At 42.2% G+C, this 21,329-nt stretch overlaps 1 protein-coding gene across 1 annotated transcript in view; it reads right to left on the bottom strand.

The window, feature by feature from the left end:
• trpm2 (transient receptor potential cation channel, subfamily M, member 2) overlaps positions 1-21,329 on the bottom strand; it is a 59,160-nt gene that overhangs the window by 7,885 nt on the left and 29,946 nt on the right. Inside the window, exons 13-27 of the mRNA XM_072444398.1 lie at positions 20,490-20,635; positions 20,304-20,416; positions 19,288-19,386; positions 18,992-19,217; positions 18,474-18,592; positions 18,271-18,403; positions 17,739-17,910; positions 17,490-17,670; positions 14,556-14,737; positions 13,735-13,867; positions 10,443-10,530; positions 9,012-9,096; positions 7,851-7,996; positions 4,571-4,629; positions 30-50 (exon numbers count right to left, since the gene is read on the bottom strand). Coding sequence (XP_072300499.1) covers positions 30-50; positions 4,571-4,629; positions 7,851-7,996; positions 9,012-9,096; positions 10,443-10,530; positions 13,735-13,867; positions 14,556-14,737; positions 17,490-17,670; positions 17,739-17,910; positions 18,271-18,403; positions 18,474-18,592; positions 18,992-19,217; positions 19,288-19,386; positions 20,304-20,416; positions 20,490-20,635 — 1,903 coding nt within the window. The remainder of the gene's footprint in view (positions 1-29; positions 51-4,570; positions 4,630-7,850; positions 7,997-9,011; positions 9,097-10,442; positions 10,531-13,734; positions 13,868-14,555; positions 14,738-17,489; positions 17,671-17,738; positions 17,911-18,270; positions 18,404-18,473; positions 18,593-18,991; positions 19,218-19,287; positions 19,387-20,303; positions 20,417-20,489; positions 20,636-21,329) is intronic.

Here is a 21,329-nt window from a genome sequence, read left to right as displayed (position 1 = left end):
CAATTATCTTACTATGGTGTAAATTCTACCTTTCAGCTCCAGGATCTGATCTGTAAAAACACAACATCAGCATCAAGAGTTTTCATTATGGATATTCTCCTACTAAATTGGCTGGACCTGATTTTTTATGTCAAATCTGTTTTGCATTATATAGACAGCTCTTAAGGTCAAAATAAGATGGTTGTTTGCTGTCTGCCTCAGCATTTTATTCTCTGTGAAGCAGGAAGGGCATTGATAGCATGCTAATGTCTATTAGCATTACTCCGTAAACTAAGCTCTGAGAGTTGTGAAAAACACTTATAAACTCATTGCTGTGAATACTGTAATTAGGATGCTCAGAATGAATGAGATAAATGAGCGAAAACATTGGACCACTGCCCCTGTCATAGTCATCATCATAGTTTAAAGGTCCCATAACATGCAAAATCGACTTTTCAGAGCTTTTAACCTTCTTACATTGCTATTTGTGCTTCATATATGTCCAGAGTGTTTTTTTGATTGATTCCCGCAGTGCTTAGCTATATTACAGACTATCTCCTTTCCTCGAATCTTCAAACTGGCGGGGGGTGTTCACAGGACCGCGTCATAATCACAGGCACGCGTCATCATCCCCCCTCCCCCTCCCGCCTCTCGCCCCCTTCCCCCCGGCTCCGCGCTGCTGTCTCCCTACAAGCCCCGGAGTTTTTCTGCTTCGATTTACGACGAAACACGGTTCAAAGAGGCCCAAAACTTCATTAATGATATCGCACTCTTTAGTATTTTCACAATGGTGAAGGTTTATGTGGCAGTTGATGCAGCAACCAGGAAAATAAACGGAGAGAAGTTCTATCCGATACCGAAAAACCAGGAAATAAGAGCGCGATGGACATAAGACTTTTATATAGATCTATAGATATATCTGTTCTGCACATGCTGTAGAATAAACACCAGATTTATTTAGTCTCAAAGTAGTGTTGATCTCAAGTTCTATCGTTTCTCACTCACTTGCGCGGCAGGAGCGGCGCAGCGCGGAGCAGACAGCTGTGGGGGACACACTACGTCACGGGTGGGCGGGGCACACACGCGCTCTGAGATTACGTCACGGGTTGGGCGGGGGAGCCAGATCGCTCTTCGCAAGGGTGGGGGCGAATATCAAATCAAGCCGTTTGCATTTCCGGGTTGGTGAGGGGGTCCAAGGTCTGGGTGATATTTCTTAACTATTATGTTAAGGGTGTTGCACAACCCTTATTATTATCAATTATACACTTAGGATAGACTACGAAACGTGAAAAAAGCACGTTATGGCACCTTTAAGACAAACAATACCAAATCAGGTACAGCACATTTAATAATGCATTGGATGAGGAAATATAACATGTATACTAATGATTTTGGTGGGAACAATGGTAAATGAAGACATAATACAATCACATTTTTACTTTCATTTAAAGCGGCACTGTGTAACTTTTCTGATAAAGGGTTCGTCACCTGCTTGTCACAGAAAGGCCACAGCTGAGAGAGGGGCGGGTGTGTGAGAGCAGGCACAGGTGAGGGAGGGGCAGGTGTTTGAGAGCGGGCACAGGTGAGGGAGGGGCAGGTGTTTGAGAACGGGCACAGGTGAGGGAGGGGTAGGTGTGTGAGAGCGGGCACAGGTGAGGGAGGGGCAGGTGTGTGAGAGCGGGCACAGGTGAGGGAGGGGCAGGTGTTTGAGAGCGGGCACAGGTGAGGGAGGGGCAGGTGTTTGAGAGCGGGCACAGGTGAGGGAGGGGCAGGTGTTTGAGAGCGGGCACAGGTGAGGGAGGGGTAGGTGTGTGAGAGCGGGCACAGGTGAGGGAGGGGCAGGTGTGTGAGAGCGGGCACAGGTGAGGGAGGGGCAGGTGTTTGAGAGCGGGCACAGGTGAGGGAGGGGCAGGTGTTTGAGAGCGGGCACAGGTGAGGGAGGGGCAGGTGTTTGCGAGCGGGCACAGGTGAGGGAGGGGCAGGTGTTTGAGAGCGGGCACAGGTGAGGGAGGGGCAGGTGTTTGAGAGCAGGCACAGGTGAGGGAGGGGCAGGTGTTTGAGAGCGGGCACAGGTGAGGGAGGGGCAGGTGTTTGAGAGCAGGCACAGGTGAGGGAGGGGCAGGTGTTTGAGAGCGGGCACAGGTGGGGGAGGGGAGGGGCAGGTGCGTGAGAGCAGGCACAGGTGGGGGAGGGGCAGGTGTTTGAGAGCAGGCACAGGTGAGGGAAGGGCAGGTGTTTGAGAGCGGGCACAGGTGAGGGAAGGGCAGGTGTTTGAGAGCGGGCACAGGTGAGGGAGGGGTAGGTGTGTGAGAGCAGGCACAGGTGGGGGAGGGGCAGTTGCGTGAGAGCAGGCACAGGTGGGGGAGGGGCAGGTGCGTGAGAGCAGGCACAGGTGGGGGAGGGGCAGGTGCGTGAGAGACACTCTGAGTTTGATCTGAGCTGATGCAGTCATGAGGCGCAGAGGGAACTCCTCACAGAGACGTTTCTGGAAACACTTCTAGACTATCTACCAAATATGTCCCTTTATCTCTATCATGCCATCGGCTGTATAACATTCTGTTACTTTCAATGAATCAATAATAGTAAATTATTTAATACAAAACTAACAGGCCGATCACTTGACTAAAAATAAGTGACCACACTTACTGAAAGGCAGTTCACCATTTCTTGAAAAAGATAATTTCTGTTCAGTTTATAGTACGATAATAGGGAAAGCCAAGGATTGTAAATACATCATCATTGAAAGTGTGCATGACTTCCTTTAGAATATATCTTTTTTTTAAACTACACTAGTTGTAATTTCAATACCCAATATTTCAATTGTCTCCTCTGAGTAGAAAAAGCTTCAGTTGTAGTCATCTGGACTCAGTTTGAAAAAATTGACGTTTCGACTCTCATCCAAGAGTCATTGTCAATAACAGAATTTAGGTCGAGAACTCCGATATTAATACTGTTCTGTGGTAAGACCCGCCCATTGGGAGGAGCCTTCCTGAAGTAGAAAGAGTTGTTTGTTTCAACAGAAACTCCCCCTTGTATCTACCGAGCTAGCCTATTCAGAATCTTAATGGGCTATTAGAAACCTCTTTGTCTTTGTGAGACCCTGGCTCAACCACCCTGAGTACCTGATTAGCATCTGAATGTCCTTTACCTTTCCAGGGGTTCAGAATCCCATTATAAATAACAGGAAGATTAAACCTAAGCCCTCCATTTCTGTTTAAAGAAGGTCTTTCTTTTTTAACAAAAATAGCTTCCTTGACTCCTCTTTCAAACCATCTTTTCTCCCTGCTTAAAACCTTCACCTCCCCGTCTTCAAACGAGTGATTAGAGGCTTCAAGGTGGAGATGCACGGCGCTCTAATCACTCGTTTGAAGACGGTGAGGTGAAGGTTTTAAGCAGGGAGAAAAGATGGTTTGAAAGAGGAGTCAAGGAAGCTATTTTTGTTAAAAAAGAAAGACCTTCTTTAAACAGAAATGGAGGGCTAAGGTTTAATCTTCCTGTTATTTATAATGGGTTACTGAACCCCTGGAAAGGTAGAGGACATTCAGATGCTAATCAGGTACTCAGGGTGGTTGAGCCAGGGTTTCACAAAGACAAAGAGGTTTCTAATAGCCCATTAAGATTCTGAATAGGCTAGCTCGGTAGATACAAGGGGGGAGTTTCTGTTGAAACAAACAACTCTTTCTACTTCAGGAAGGCTCCTCCCAATGGGCGGGTCTTACCACAGAACAGTATTAATATCGGAGTTCTCGACCTAAATTCTGTTATTGACAATGACTCTTGGATGAGAGTCGAAACGTCTATTTTTTCAAACTGAGTCCAGATGACTACAACTGAAGCTTTTTCTACTATGGAACACGCCTGGACGAATGAGGGATTACACCGACATGTCTCCTCTGAGGTTTGAACCTTAAATCTACGGATCCTCACCAAGAGTTTCTACCACTACACCAGCCAATGCAGGCTCTTTGAAAAGAAGAAGGCATAACTTCAGAAGGGCTGCAGGTGGTATGGGTGGATACCTCATCCTACAGGAAGCCCAGGGCCATGGAGAGGGTCAGTATTAGATCAGCCCCCTACTGCCTCACGGAAGTCAAAATTGGCTCCAATATGGCGGCCCTCGTGACGGCCCAAAAAGACAAGAATTATATGGCGGCCCTCGATACGCTTCAGACACTGGGTTAGGGTTAGGGACAAGAGAGCGGATTTGGACCCAAAAGAGGGCCAGTAACTTCCGTTTCGGTCGCCGCCATATTGGACTTCTGCCTTTGGTGAGGCAGCGGGGGGCTGATCTAGACCTAACTCCATGGAGAGCACTCTGGAGCCCAAACTTCCTGGTTTGGAGCAAAGTCCTACCATTGGCCGCTGGACACCACATGATATGGATTTACAGGCTTGTGGTTTAGTGGCATCATCTAGTGGCAGATATATATATATATATATATATATATATATATATATATATATATATATATATATATATATATATATATATATATATATATATATATATATATACTTCTGAATATTATACAGTGCCACTTTAAGAACATAGTTTTGATTTTAATGTTGATTGATTAGAGAGTAGACATACCCATCTATGTTGTCCCCGGTGAACGGGTGATCCGGAGGGTTGTAGGCGCTGAATTTCACCTGAAATCAACAACACTCTGTTTACCATTAGGATCTTTCACAAGTTCTACAGACCCCCTGCTCAGTAACTAGCTGTCAGCTGCTACCTGTATTAGATATCATGCTAGCACGCCACCCAGAAGCTAACAAAGACATGAGCCTCTTGATTGATGTATAGTTAATTGCTAATTGTGTTAATTGTGGTTTAAGGTGTACATTCCCTACAAATGCTTATGTCACAAAGTGGTTTAAGCTAAATATAGGAGCTTAGAATGACCCAAAACTGTTCCCTAGTGTCCACTTTTTCAAAGTCGTAAGTCACTACATTTACATGCACAGAGTGTTAAACAACCAAAACTCAGTTCGTCTTTGTCCGTCAGATGTCTTGTGTCCCAGTCTACAGCAGGTCAAAGAACCATGTAGAGCACATGTGTCAGACTCAAGGCCCGCGGGCCACATCCGGCACGACTTGCAATTATATCCGGCCCGCGAGATAATTTTATATTATTGTTACTAATGGCCCGGCAATATGAAACGCTGGTAACACAATGAACTACAGATCCCATAATGCAGCGCTTCAGCTGCCTTGCCAAGCGCTTTCCGCGCCAATAAAGTCTAGCGTCTGTTGCTGCAAGTTGTTACAAAGCCCGCCCCTCATGATGCCGAAGAGAAAAGTTGATTCTGAAAACAGAGCCTTTCGAAACCGATGGGAGGCTGAGTATATGTTTACTGACATTGCCAGTAAACCCGTTTGTCTCATTTGTAGCGCTAATGTGGCTGTATTTAAAGAATTTAATCTAAGACGCCACTATGAGACAAAACATGAAAGCTGAATGCAGAGCAGAAGATACAACAAGTAGAAGAGTCAAAGACAAATCTGACATTTCAGCAGATGTTTTTTACCCGTGCAAAATCACAAAGTGAAGCTGCTGTGAAAGCAAGTTTTATCGTGGCAGAAGAGATCGCCAAAGCAACCCGGCCATTCACAGAGGGAGAATTCTGAAGAGCTGCATGATCAAGATGTGCGACGTCGTATGTCCAGAGTAGAAATACAGTTTCTGATCGAGTTTGTGAGATGGCCACTGATTTAAGAACACAGTTGAGTGAAAGAAGCAAAGACTTTATTGCATACTCTCTGTGGATTAAAGTACTGACATGACTGACACTGCACAGCTTGCCATCTTCATCCGTGGGGTGCACTCCGATTTGCGCGTTACACAGGAAATATTGGACATTAAATCGATGCACTGAACAACGACTGGAAAGGACATTTTTGAAAACGTATGTCAAAGTGTAACCGACATGAAACTGTCCTGGGACAAACTTATTGGACGATGGAGCACCGGCTCTGTGCGGTGAAAAAAGTGGACTATTGGGAAGAATGCGAGTAAAGATCCAGAACTGTACTGGTGAGTTAACAGCATATCACTGCATCATACACCAGGAAGCACTATGTGGCAAAGTCCTGAAGATGGACCATGTAATGAGCACTGGAACGCAAACCGTAAACTTTATCCGAAGTAAAGGTTTAAATCACCGGCAATTTCAGTCCTTTCTACGGGAGATGGATTCAGAGTTTGTCGACATTCCTTATCACACAGAGGTGCCTTGGCTAAGTCGGAGAAAAGTTGTCAACAGAGTTTTTGAGCTCAGCAACAAAATCTGTCAGTTCATGGACAGTAAAGGAAAAGACTCCACTGTTTTGCGGGATGAAAAGTAGAAATGTGAGTTGGCGTTTCTGGCTGACATAATCTCAATGCCTTAAACCTCCTGCTCCAGGGACGTGACCTCATGATCACTGACATGTATGACGCAGTGAAGGCATTTAAAGTGAAGCTGCTTTTATGGGAGACACAAATGCACCAGTGAGACTTGCCCCACTTTCCCTGTTGCCAAGTAATGCTGAACCAAGTCGGCACAACGGTGTTCCCAAATACGCACTTCACTTCGCACGGCGCTTTGGTGACTTTGAAAAATAAAAAATAATTTTGAGTTGCTTCGTAACCCATTTGCCGTCAACGTGGAAACTGCACCTGTGGAGATTCAGATGGATTGAGCTGCAGTGTAATGGGACACTAAAGGCAAAGTACGACACTGCAGAGTTTATTCACTCCATTCCCGCAGCAATCCCCCAGCTCCGTCTACATGCGGCTTGAACCTTGTGCATGTTTGGAAGCACATATCTGTGTGAGAAGCTGTTCTCAGGCAACAAAACTACACACAGGAGTCATCTCACTGATGAGCACCTGCAGTCCATCCTGAGGATCTCGACAACACGGGGCCTCACGCCAAACAGAAACACACTCGTTGCCAAAAAAATATGCCAAGCATCCAGATCTGACAAAATGGCATAAGAGCAAAGAAAACTGAATGTTTTGATTCATTATTTGTTGAGGCTGAAAAGCACAAATTTTATTTATATTTCCAGGTTTTGTTTTTATTTATTTTTTCTGGCGTCTTTTGCAGCATGTTCATATTTCTAACTTGTGTAATTTTGACAGGATATATTTTTATGGAGAGCAAGATATTTTAAGTTATATAAAGTTTAAGTTTATTTATTCCAGAACATTCTTGTCTGTTTTTATTCATATTTATGTTAAAAAAACATCTCGTTTTTGTGTCTTCAATAAATGTTTATTCTGTTTGGCTCGCGACCTAAAGTGTGCTTTGAATGTTGGCCCCTGTGCAATGGAGTTTGACGCCCCGGATGCAGAGGCTAAACAGAGGTGTCTGGTCATTTAGAATTTGTATTAAAACTTTGCTGTTTTAATTGGTTACAAAAACAGCAATCATAAACATACATACATTGATAATTTACATCTCTCTTACTTTGTCATTTGATTTTCAAACATAAGGAACTGCATTATCACAAGATATAAATACACCAATGTCCCGGTAGTTTTACATTTCACTTTGAAAAGCACATGTGCTAGATCTAAAATGAGTGTGTGAGTTTCCGCATCCACTAGAGTTTAGATTCTTGGCCCAAGCCCAACTCAAAATCGGGCCTGTCCTGGGCCCAGAAGACAAAAATAATGAAACAACACTAGCTAGTCCACTGTGGAGAGACCCTCATTTACATCTAAAACAACACATATCACATATCTACACAAACACATATATTTTTCTGCCTGGCTATTTCTTGTTGATTGGAAGTTTTAGAGATCCTGTTCAAAACAGAGGTTTCCTTGGTGTGCTTGTTTAAAAAAGTGAAGGATGTGGGCTGAGTGATGAAGCTTTACCTCCCAGGGCACCTTCTCCTCGGGGACAGGGAAGCGCGTGACCTTGTTGTCGGGATAGTGGAGCTGCCGAGCTTTTACATGGAAGACCTCCTCTCTCTCCACCGGCTTTGTTACACTGTCACTGGAGTCTTCAAGTAATATCATATCTGCGAACAAAATGTGAAGGCAAGAACTAAATGTATATGTGAGATTTATAGGGGTACAATGTTTTTTCTGAAGGAGAGTCGACCAACTGCCTGTCTCCATAAAGGCATTTTTTTCCCCCCAGAATGTTCCACAGTATGGCATTCAAATGATCTAAGTCCATGTGACTGTGGAGAGGCGACCCTGCTCAGGGAAAGGATGTAATGACCTGAAACAAGGAAAGCTAAATGTTACAGGATAAAGCGAGAGGCAGTCAGACCTACACCTACCTACCACCTACATACGAGTACTGAGTCCAGCTCATGCCCCCAATAACCCACACCGTCGTGTGATGGAGCCAGTGTTTAAAAAAGGTAATTTACTACATAAATTTGTAAATTCTTTTACTAAAGCAACTTTTAAAACATGACTTAGTAAATCTATTAACAAATAATTGTATTAACATTGAAACAGATATTTAACAAATTATTTTTTAATGCATTAAGCATTTACAAAGTGCTTATTTGCTTCACAGTGGCCATTAGTGCCTAAAGCTCAATGGAAAAGCTTATCAGAAAAGCTTATACAGTTTGCAAAATGTTTTCCTAAAAGGATATGTACATAGTATTCGTAATAGTTTACTAAATCTATTTCAAAGAAAACCCTTGCTAAGAGTCATTATTAAGCTGTTTATTAATTGTTCTTTCAGATTCTTGCTGTTTCACTCCACAAAGCTGTAGCCAGAGCCTTCTTAAAGCTTATATCTGGAGTGTAAACGCAGCATAAAGGATTATTAAGCAGCGTATTATAATCAGGACACATGGGGATCTTTCAGGAGAGGCAATCGGGACCAGTAGCGTCCAGTGCAGGTTTCTCTCATGTAATCTCATGTAATTTTAAAGCAATTAAATGCCATTTAGTTCAATTCATAGCTATACTATGGAACATGTCTTGCAAGATAATAACTCTCCATATAGAGAAACACAGTGAAAAATGACATGGTACACCTTTAATGTGAATGATTAGAACATGTTTTACTCAGTGATGGGGCATCGCTTGGTTTGAATCCTGCTGGTTTCAAATTGTCCATGATCCACTGCAGAGCTCGGGCAGACTGCACCGCCTGGTGGCAACAAAAACTCTTCAAGTTCTACAAATAGTTAGAATTTGCAGATGACATAAGAAAGAGATGCTTGAATGCCTGGAATATTAGGTTTTATAATTGGACGTAGGGACGCCACACTGTTTGGCTGCAATTGTAGCCAATCGCAGCTAACAGTTATAGCAGCAATCACAGAGCCAATCAGGAGTGAGGAAGATACACACCCCTTGCATGGCTGGTTTCCACAGGGTGTGTGCTTAGCAGCGAACTGTGCTAGCTGTCAATCAAACATGTTGCTAATGTGAACTGGAACCATGGCTCTAGCTGGATATCGTGAGTTGGCCCTGGTAACTGTCCATTGATACTGCAGCAAAAAAATTGCAAGCACATGTTCAGTGGACAGAAAGCCTCTGGATGTAGAGCCAAACCTGAAGGAGCCAGTTTGTCCAGGCTCACTTCCTATTTGGAACGGCTAGCAATGTCCACTAATACATAGAGTCTATGCCTGGAATGTTCCACAGTATGATATAAAACGTATCTAGCTCTATAGATAGATACCGTAAATTCCGGATTATAACATAGTTTTGGCCGGGGTACGACTTATACTCAGGAGCGACTTATATGTGATATTCATTATTTTCACACTGGCAACCGCATTTCACATGAGGGCGCTCTAGGCTCTGAGCTATGCAGAAGAATCTGCACTTCCTCTTCTTCCTCTGGAGTTTGTGGAGTTGTTTAGAAGTGACGCAGAGGAAGAAGAATTCAATGGATTTAGTGATTTGGGGTAAAACTGATGCTTTGGTAAACTTGTTAGCATGTTCTTTATGCTATAGTTATCTGTTAGCATGTTCTTTATGCTATAGTTATCTGTTAGCATGTTCTTTATGCTATAGTTATCTGAATAACTGTTAATATGTCACGTTAACATACCAGACACTTACCACAGTTCTGTCTGTCCCTCATGTAGCTGAAGGTGTTAGCGTTAGCACACGTCATGTAGCTGAAGGTGTTAGCGTTAGCACACGTACACCTATTCACATGTTCTCTAATCTGTTATTATTTTAAATTGGATTTCAAGATGAAATGTCTTTCTTGGGCTTGGATTTTATCAGATACATTTGTTTCTTGTCTATTACGCATTTTTTGGCTGGTGCGATTTATACTCCAGAGCAACTTAAAATCCGGAAAATACAGTAGATCTGTTTTGATACCATACTGTGGAACATTTCAAGCTAAGAAATAACATATCCATGGAGATATGGCCGGAAAAGTCATGGAATATATTCTCTAGTACACATAATGTGAGAATCAGTGATGGGATATTGTAAACTGTTAGCTACAGCTCATAGTAACAGTGATCAAACCTGTTCCTCGAGCCGGGCCAGACGCCTGACCACAGGGCCAGAGCTGGGGTCCTCCTCTCGGTCCAGACACTCACAGATGGTGGACACTCTTCAGCACAGAAGGGACAAAAGACAAATACATAGATAAAAAGAAAGCAATGGCATGGTATAGAGCTTTATCAGTGACACATTCCAATGCCTCCCTTTCAAAGCATTTCCTTCCTAATACAGTTTAGTTTAGTGTATTTGCATTGGAAAACCGTGGAATATCAATTTAATGTTCAAAGATATTGACAATGATGAGAAAAGAGTAAACTGATATTATATACTTACAAGAAACCATTTAAACAACTTAGAAGATCGAACATTTATTACATTTGGGTATGATAGACTTTACTATTCCTCATACAGGGACAAACATAAGAGGGGTGTGGCCATATTGAACAGAGTTTTGAACACAAAAATAAAGATGGCAGATTTGTACTGGTCAAAGGAAGTGTGTTTACTTTGATAAGTGTGTATGCTCCTCCAGGAAGCAATCTCACTATGTTTACTGAAGATGTGGATCTGATTGCAAACCACTCTGAGGGAGCCCTTGTCTGTGACGGTGACTTAAGTCATCGTGCTCTTCTTTACACTGTAGATATGGAACAGAATAAAAAAAACATTTTGAACACAAATTCAGTTTCTCCACCCATTCTCTGGGATGCAGCAAAGGGCATTTTGAGGGGCAGGGTAATTGCTGTCGCCTTGGCCAAAAAGAAACGAAGACAGAAACGTTAATAATTTGCAGAACAAACTAAAGCTACAGGAGGCTAAAAATGCCGAAAACAAGGATCCTTGCATTCTACCGGAAATTAAAAGACAAGGGGTGAGATTAATGACCTGACCTCACAGGAAATACGTTTGAAAAAATGTCTAAACGAAGATATTTTGAAAGCAGTTCCAAATTCAGAAAATGATTAGCTTGGAAGCTTCAAAAACAACAGGCAGAAAGAACTATTTTCAAAATACAAGATACGGCAGAATTTAATTTAATTGGCTCGAGCCTTCCATGGAATGGAATGCGACGAGACATTGTTCTTGCCATAGTTTCTTATTATAGTTTTTCATGGTAAAAGTTTGCCACAACTCTGGCATTTTTGTCACACATGGGATCGGCCCGAACTCCAATAAAATGGAGGTTGTAGAACGCCCGTCTCAACAGTGCCGACTAGGTCAAAAAAGAAAAAACATGGAACTCTTAATCTTTGGCCTAGGCACATAAGACTTGGGACAGTGATAGAGCTACCTTTGACCTCTGACCTTTGAGGAGTAAAACGCACCTGGCAGCATCGCTCTATGATAAACAGGAAGTCAGCCATGTTGAATCAAAGTGCCACCGCCACGTTTGACTTTTTTTTTCCAAAATCGTACTTGTCCTAGGTTTTTTGTCCGATCGAGCTCAAAACAACACCTTTTGCATCTAAAGACATTGAAATGTAATAAATATTCAAAAGAATGTTGATATTCTTTATGGTCTCTGCGTAACATGCCCTCAAAAAAGGCTAAATTCCTAGACAACCTATTGGAAATGATCTACGGAGCTCATATTTCACTCACTAATGTGTTTTTATGTCTGATTGGAAATAAATACCATGTAACAAATTTACTCTATAGCGCCCCCTATCTATTGTGTGAAAGACTCAACATTGTCTGATTTGTTTGAAACTCATGGTTTCTATTCTCCTCGAGACGCCATGAAAAAAATGCATTACAGATATTGTGTATTTTCACAATTGCCCAGCAGAGGCGCAATGAATGCCTTCACTTCCTCTTCCGCTTTTATTTTGATGGAACATTTCCTCTCGTGCCGCATTAGAATTATTATTCTTTAGACTTTATTCTTTAGATTTTATTCTTTCTGCCACAACTCGAGAGGGAGAGAGAGAGAGGGAGGGAGATTGTAGGATTGTTGACGCGTTTCCACTCTGTAGCCCGGGTCATTTTGTAGTCTCACTCCATTTTTGTAGTTCCTCCTCTTTATTTTCCTGCCTCTGGACAGGCGGGAAGGCGGTCGCGCGGGAAGGCGGTTGCGCGGGAGGCGAGAGCCATCATCGCCGCTGCCGAGGCTTTAATTTTAACTTAATTTTAACCAAACAAGACCAAATACGAAGGTAGAGAACCCTTGGGTGAAATCTATTCTTACAACATGGAAGGATCTAATCAAAACATGCAAACTTAACCAGTTTAAGATTTTAACATTTTTGTTGGCTTAAAATACAAATGTCACACCTAAAAGCACAGACTCAATGTTTAAAGTCTGGACAACAAAAGGCTTTTACCAGATTGTAAAGGATAATGATCTGAAGAGCTTTGATCAGTTGAAAGAATTCTTTGGCTTAGAGAAACATGAATTTTATAGGTATTTACAAATAAGGAGTTATTATAATCAAGGAATCAAAAATAATGATTACTATCATAGCCCTTTGACTGAAATATGTATTAAAGAATATAAATCTGTACTCTCTAGGGGATTAATATCTAAAATATACAAATATATTAACTGGGAAGTTGTGAGCATGTGCACTGCACAACTAGTGACTGGGAGTCCCATCCTCACGCCAAAGAGAAATCAACTATCGGATGCACGTTTCGAAAAACTTAATCTCCTTCGTTATAACCGCTGTTTTGTAGCTGAGGAGTAAATGTAGGGTAACTGTGATGTGGTGAGTTTGAATTAAAAAAACTAAGGCCTAAACAAGTGCATTATTTATACGAAAGTACTCAAACTTCCTACAAGTGATCTGTTCTTTTCTTCTGTATCTACCTCTGTATCTACCTGCGTTGCAACAATGACATTTCCCCATGTGTGGACAATAAAGGATTATCTTATCTTATCTTAGACTTTGCTTTCATAACACAATAGAGCAGAAACGTAACACGTTAGTTTCCCAGTGCAGTAACGAGGAAATTTAATTATTTACTTTTAAAAGTAACACTGTTAATACATCACCACCCCGCCCAAACTTTCTTTGACTATTCATTGCCATTCGCCCTCCCCTCCAGATCAAATTCAGTTTTGCTCTGTTTGGGCCACTGCAGACGGTTTAAACTAAACTAGGGCTTTTAAGACATTCTAACGTTTGGTGTCTATTTGATTTTGAGCGAGGTTATGACTAATTAAGGCCCCATCTAATGAGCTAAACCAGTACTGAAAAGTACAGTTCCCGAAAGTGTATCTATTCATTTACTGGTAGAGAAACATGAGTGCAGGACAGAGGCCTCCATAAAGATAGTTTTGTAGTCAACCGCTATGAGATGTGTTCCTCACCTTTGTGCAGTGTCCAGTATCTTCCGCTCTGTGCTCTGCATCTGCTCCTCTTTTATGGAGGTCAGGAGTTGGTCCTTCATGAGGGCCTCCCAGGACAGAAGCTCCTCCTCCTCAGTTTGAGAAAGCTCATGTTCTATAAGGAACAATTACACAAGAGCGTGATGATGGCTTGTAGACACAGCCGTAAGTTACAATAGCGGTTATGGGCAGACATTTTTCATTCATTCAAAATTCTGACTGGGTGGCAGTGAGTGTCAAAATTATGGTCTTATGGCTTTTCTTGGCCTAATGTTGTTTGTGGAGCTCTTGTTTAGCTCAAATGACTTTACAATGACGAATTTCAAACTGAAAGTTGTTTTTTCGATTGTTGCTCAGACTATGCAGAGTTCAGTTGGACTTTTAGGACACTTCTAAATGCAACAATGAATATCCCCAACAAAATAACTCCAAAACAACTTTTCAGTAGAGAAAGGTCATGAGTTGGACTGTGGGATATCATGAAGTCTGTATCAGTGATAGGTGTGAGTGTAGCTGCAGTGTTCCTGTTGTTCATCTGTATTGCTACTACTCCTCATTTGATTTTATTATTTTAGATGCCAGATACAAAGTACATATTCAGCATAGTAGCAGCCCTTTATATCTATTATTAGATTGTATTAGCTCTTTCACATTTGACTTTGTTTTAAGCTCATTCACCATTGACACACAACATTTTAGCCACACACAGCTACAATTCTGAATGCTGTAATGTCATCTGAGTAACCTCCAATATCTTGATCGTGAATCACACATTTGTCTCTCGGCCCACAGTAGAAACTCACTGAAGTTGGTGTTTGGGTTGGCAGGTCTCCACAGCACCACACTCCAGAAGAACATGTACACATGACTGAGGATGATGAGAGGGGGCGGGGCTGCGGGTCGACTGTGGTACTCCTTAATCAGCTGATACCTCTGGAACTTCCAGATACGGTCAGTGTTGTCCTGCACTTCCTGGAAGGTAAAGCTGTCCCCCATCACAAGTTATCAACATGAAACATGAAAAGCTGTTTGTACTTGATTGTACCACTTCATGGAGTTGATGCCGATGCATCTATTCATATGTTTACAATCCTATATATATAAAACTCATTTGATTTATTGTCAAAAAAGTTTCTAGTTTCTAGATTTTAAAATCCTACATGAATTTAAAAAAACAAAGTATCCAGTTGACAGACATGACATTTTGCAACAATTATAAGACCATGAAGGTGTCACATGAGCCAAACACACACAGCTGGCTCTTACATGCGCTCTTAGGTTGTTTTCACACTGCCACTAGTTAGTTTGATGTAAAAGAGCTTTCCATTGGAGAGTGGTGTGCTTGGGCACAGTCCAGTTGTGAGCAGGGACTTTTATCACTGATCATCAATATTCAGTCGATAATAATGAATAACTATTTTTAAAAATCATCTGCTACAGGTGTGTAATGCTCTTTCAACACAAAACACACATGTATGAAGAGCTACTCACAATAAAAGGGCACTGATCAGACAGATGCACTTATCAGCCCTCATGTGCCACAAACGTCCCCTTCATAAACAGTCCTGTTACAACAGCCTCAAACTCAAAGCCACATCTTTCTGGAAGAAACATCCTGTATTTCCCTGAAGCAGAGTTGATGCAAAACAACCTCAGATTCACAATCTCCTTTGTCCAGGTTGTAGCTTCATAAAACCTCCTGGCACAGACGGATGCTCCTCTGCCAGCACCACTGGTTTTCTTTGCTTCTTCTTGATAAATTGCTCATAAACTGTCTCACTTTGTGATTATATGACTGCATGTTATTGTAACTAACATCTGATCATTAGAAACATGAACATAGCCTTAGCTACAAACAAGGGCTTATCTGTAAAAGTTAGTTATTTTTGGGACTTTTGGAAAGTTTGCCACTGGCTGTTGTTGAAGTCCTGCTGCACAAGGGCAGTTAGCTCACTGGAGCACGAGCTGCAGACGTCTCTGGATTTCCTATGGTTTTATTCAGTGTAAGCCTGTGTAAGCCTGTGTAAGCCTGGCGTGGTCTTCAGTTTGCATGTGTGAACTTCTAAAACAAGCCGCTCTCCTCTGCAGTTGTAAAAGCTCATGTTGGAGATTGGAACATGAACGAACCCTTTCAAGGTCAGTGAGTGTTCTGGGCGGGAGGAGAACAGGCAAGGTTCCTGGCCTACAGTATTGCTCAGAAGCCCCCAAAAGGTACCGTGACTTCAAACCATAATCCAGCAAACAGAAGTAAGAGTTTATTTCTATATATTTTGGCAAAATTTGATTGTAATTTTGACACATAGTGGATTTAATTTTGACTCAATTATTTGACTTTATTCTAGTCCACACTAGAGTAAAGAATAGAACAGGTGGTTTCAGAGCGGCCCATGACGCTCTCAGAAGCAGTACGAGTGTGGTGTGAAAGTAGATGACCTACTTTCACTATGCAATCCATCTGCACACGCTACAGTTTAAAAGCCATCACTAGGCAATTAGGATCTGGGGCGGTCTGGCTTCTCTGTCCACTGTGAATGTAGTGGCACGCACATCCGCTGGCCAATCACGTTGACTCAAAGACTAATTTAGGGAAGTCTCCTCACCTGCGTCTCTCTCTTGGCTTTCACCTCTGACGTTGGCACACAAGTGGGAACTTCGAAGCAGAGCCGCCTGTTCAAAAACGTGCTAAGACGATTGCTGCCCAAACGGCCTAACGCCCAGCAACATACGCTCCGCTATTTGCGCGTAGGTGAGTACTGCGGGTCCTCGTCTGTCCATTCATACATTGCCATGAGAGTTAAACATGCGTTGTCGTAGATCACTGGCATCCTCGGCTCTGCACGCGCAATCTGCATTACTCCTGACGCATACGATCGTTCGGTTCATTATCCTGGTAAGCAATCTAATTATATTTCATTCATAAATCAATCATAAACAGATCGTGCGGTTCATGTCTGGTGTTGTTTAGCGCTGCGCCCTGCACATGGACCGTTCGGACCACTGCTACGCGGTGTTTCACCTCTAGAGTGCTACAGGTATGTTTCCGTGCCGGCTTAAACCCATAGTGAGTATGTTCAAAATTCAAAATGTATTGTGTGCTACAGGATCGGCTCGAACCTCCCCTTCGCATCCCCCTTTTTGACCCCTTTTGTCCCCCCCTTTGTCTCCCCTTAGCCTCCGATCGCTCTCCGCTCATCACGCTCCTCCTCGTTGTTGGCGCAGTTTAAAGGCCTACCAGGCGCGTTACACCACGTCCTGCGAACTAGCTGGGTCACTAGTGCGCACTAAGTATCCTGATATTGGACTGTCCTTTCACCTATGCAGCAATTACTGGTTCTTAAGTATTTTTCTATTAACAGGCAGATTTTATGTGTGAATGAGAGAGAGCATGGTTTATGGTGTGCTTTTAGAATATTGGTAATTAAAATTTGTTTATATTGCTATCTGTCAAAATAAAGAATGTAATATTCATACTTCCTGTCTCTGACCACTCAGTCCTTTTACTTTGGTGCCCAGTTAGAGTGGCTAAATTTTAGTGGGGTTTTGTGAACCCTTAATCAGGTGGTGTTGCATAGAATTTGGGATTGTGGGTAATTTATTGGGGAATTAAGTAGCCTAAGCTATAACGTACCTCTTGGTCACCACATAAAGTTGATCACAAAGCCTCAATCATATAATCTTATCAAATCAAGCTAAGTATTCTCTGGTGAGCAACATCACTTAAACCATCAATCACTCACTTGAAGATGGCAATGAGCAGATTGAGCAGCAGTATGTTAGCGAAGAGCAAGTACACACAGAGCATAAGGATGGTGAGCCACTCTGGAAACGCCGGCGTGTCGCTCTCATTCAACACGGGGCACTTTGGCTTGAGAAGGTCGCTGCCGTTCATACTGCAGGAGCTTATGTCAAACTTGGTGTCTACAAAAAGCAAAATGACAGACTGTATTTATGCAATATATCGACAAAGTATATAGAAAAATCCTCACTGTCGATGTTGCTGGGCATGTCTCCAAATATGGTGAGGTAAGGCTCATAGATGACCCCTCTAAAGATCCAGCCCAGCCGGTCCTCGTTGTGGATGAGGATGCCCTGTTTGGCCACGCCATAGGCCACCACCCAGATACTCAGCATGAACATGAAGAAGAACATGTCCATCATCTACAGCAGACGGTGAGGAGAAGTGAGTCATTATAATATTGTTTGAGATTTGCTTAAACTATTTTAAGGAACTCTTACATCTGATTCACACTGAATGTGGTTCACTATAGACCATGGGCATGAAGAGGGTTATTCTAGAGGTGGAGCATCACCACATGAGAGGAAGAGAAAGATGAAGTAAGATCGACCGATACTATATTTGTTCAACTGAATATTCCACAGTTTAACAAAGCAATAAAGAAATGCTTTGATTGTTTGATACAACTCAATGGTTTAGTTGTTTTTCCTCAGGTTTCATTGCCTGTAATCAGACCCCCATTCAGTGTGAACCAGGCATTGCACACGAGGGTCTCTCCTCACCATCCTTTTGACAATAATAATCTTGGGTCCCAAAGTTCGACTGATTGTGAAGATTGCCATGAGACGCAGACAAAACACAATGAAGTCGATACAGAGAAGAATTTTGCCAGCATAAAACAAAGCATCATTCAACCTAGATGGAGAATGTATTTTCAGATATTAAAAGATAATAATAGAAAATCACATGTCAATACAACACCTACCTGAAGACGAGGCCAATAATGAAAAGGACAATGGACAAAACATCTAATATATTCCACAAGTCATGGATGTACATCCCGGCCTTTTTCCGAAGCCCGTACCCATCAGGGTCATAGAACAGCTGGGAATATATATTGAACATGAGGTATAGAGTTAGATTACATATTGGAAAAATTATAATGCATCAATTTAAATTCAAATTTTTACATTTACAGAATTTACTGGACAGAGTTTACAGAGAATGATTAGCGTGCCGTCAATGGGACAAATCTAAATTGAATGGCATAATTAGGTTCTTCTGACTTTACAGAGGAAGTGAAAACACAGCGTGAATACAAGGGGCCTTTGCACACACCCTTGAGGGACACCAAAAAAGCCTTGATCATGTTCAAGTGATTTAACCCGTTTGCAAATGAGTCAGGGGTTCAGGGACTTGAGAACAGACTTAATGCAGCAGTAAAAGTTGGAAAGTTATGACTTTTCAGACTTTCAAGATCACACAGCATCAAAGTGGTTTCACCTGTCGGATCTCTTCACAGACCAGCGTGAAAAGCCAGACGTAGAGCAGGATCTCCAGAGCCGAAGGGGAGGGCTGGAAGTCCACCATCAGCACCACGGCGAAAAGAGCCAGGAAGGCAAAGTAGGACACAATGTTCATGAAGAACTTGGCCTGAGGGGAGGTGTACAGAGACACCAGGCGCGTCCATCCATTCAAGGACTTTAACTCCAGCTCTTGGGACAATGCACTGTGTAGACAAGGACAACACTGACAACACTGTCAACTTCTTTGCTTGTGATGGAGTAAAACCTACGTACAGGCCCTCAGACTTCATGTGCATTACACTTCCTGTGACCGACTCAATTGACATAATCTCTTCCTTCCGCTCAGCCTCTCTCTGGATTAGTTCATCTTTTCTGCGAAAATAAATAAGATACTCTATTTGAAATGTCAGCAGTGCAAAAGCTAAACACAAAAATAATAGTATTGAGAGAACTTAATACAAATGCACTGTTTATACAAATGTCCACCAGATTCTGACACCAACAACAAAAGTTCACTTGAGGATTTGACAGTAACATTAGGCGACACTTTGGCTGGGATCCTAACTAGTTCTTTCAATATGTACATGACATATTGAAGTTCTTTCAGTCTGGTCACCCCCTCCTCTGCTGTCTCAGGACAAACTCTGACAGAACCCTCCAATCAGGTCTGTTTATTTCAGAAACACATGGTCATATATCATTCAGCCCAACATATGTTATTATTCCTTTTTTTTTTTTTGTCTTAAAAGTACCCATGTTAGGCCGGATTGGTTAATTTGCCTCTCAATCATGTTCATCTGAACTTGGGGAGGTAAAACCAGTGCTCATACTACACGTCTTAATAAGTATTGAAGAAGTGTGTATCTTTGGCTGGACGGGCAAGTCAACTACAGCCAAATACTGGTAGATACTCATTCTGACTTCTCATACATTCCGTCTCAGTAAAATATTTATACCTAGTATATTCTTCTGTAAGTATTACTAATAAACACGTAGGGTGCTATAATGCTATTGGATGTCTCTTGAGACACAACCATTCTCTGTACTTATGGTTGAAGGAGGTTTCGCCAAACCATTATATTGAACCCTTACAACATGGATTTAAATACAAAATAAATCCTTTAAAAAATATTATTTATCGATTTTGTTGACCAAGACCTCATCAACCAATAAATCGACTAAACAACTTAAAGTCTACTTCTCTATTCCATTTATGTGTAGTCTATTTTAAAATGACCATCATGTCTAAGTTGTCTGACTCTGACTGTTCTCGTCTCATGAATAAGTACCTAAAATCCAAGAAGTGCATGTAGATGAGGGGAAAGAATAGGATGCACAGCAGGACTCTCCACACCGGGTTCACCACTGAGAGCTCTCCACACCAGATCTGAGTCAAAAGAGCCTAGACACACAGAGGACGATGGATGAAGAACACCTGATCTGTGTTGGTATGTTTCTGTGCTAATGCTGATTACCTGAACGCCCGATTGAGCCACAAAGTTCTGATTGTTAGCCTCCAGTGCCAATCTCAGACATGTGGTTCTGCCCCAAAATGGTGACACACGCACCAGCAGTTTGTGAGCACGCTCCTCATCACAGGAGTAACACGCGCTGAAGACATCTGACATTCATAAGAAATGCACACACTCATTCATGGATAAAAGCTTTTTATCAATTCATCTTCTTCCATCTATCTTCTGGTGCCAAATTAGTAGGACAGCCATTTTAGCAGGAATACCCAGGGTTTCTTCAACACACTCTCTCCTCCAGCTCATCCAGAGGGAGACAGTAGCCCAAACTACCCAAGCCTCCTGAAATGTTCCTCTCATTGTGGAGGAGTAATAGTTCTACCTCTCCCTGTGTAACAGAGCTCACCTTGCTGTGTGTCTTTCCCTCTCTTATCCCCATTTTACACTACATTACCTGTCCAATAAAGCCCATGTGCCAAAAAACTTTGATTTGTCTCACACTTAGATAGTTCTTAGATAACGGTTCTCTCTTCTTTTTTGTTCTTGCTTTGAATGAGAGATGGGAACACTCAAATTGTCAGAGCCAGAATTGCCTCACTACCCATTAATGAAATTCATCATCAACCACTTGTTTCCAGTATGCTGTCCTTTCGGTCATTACCATAGCTCATGACTATAGGTGAGAGTAGATCGATAGCGTGCCTTCTTTACCACTGCACCGCTCCACTGTAAATCTCACGCTCCAGAAAGGACCACCACCCCTGTTCTGCCTGTACTGCTAGGAAATGCAGAAATGGGTCAACTTTTTTGCTAGTTTTTCTCCAGGAACCATCAGAATCCATCCTT

This window comes from Eucyclogobius newberryi, unplaced genomic scaffold (assembly GCF_026437365.1).
Source record: "Eucyclogobius newberryi isolate DKJ021-1_F unplaced genomic scaffold, fEucNew1.0.hap1 SCAF_14, whole genome shotgun sequence".
Classification (NCBI taxonomy): Eukaryota; Metazoa; Chordata; class Actinopteri; order Gobiiformes; family Gobiidae; genus Eucyclogobius; species Eucyclogobius newberryi.
This window is presented reverse-complemented; position numbering and strand designations above follow the sequence as displayed.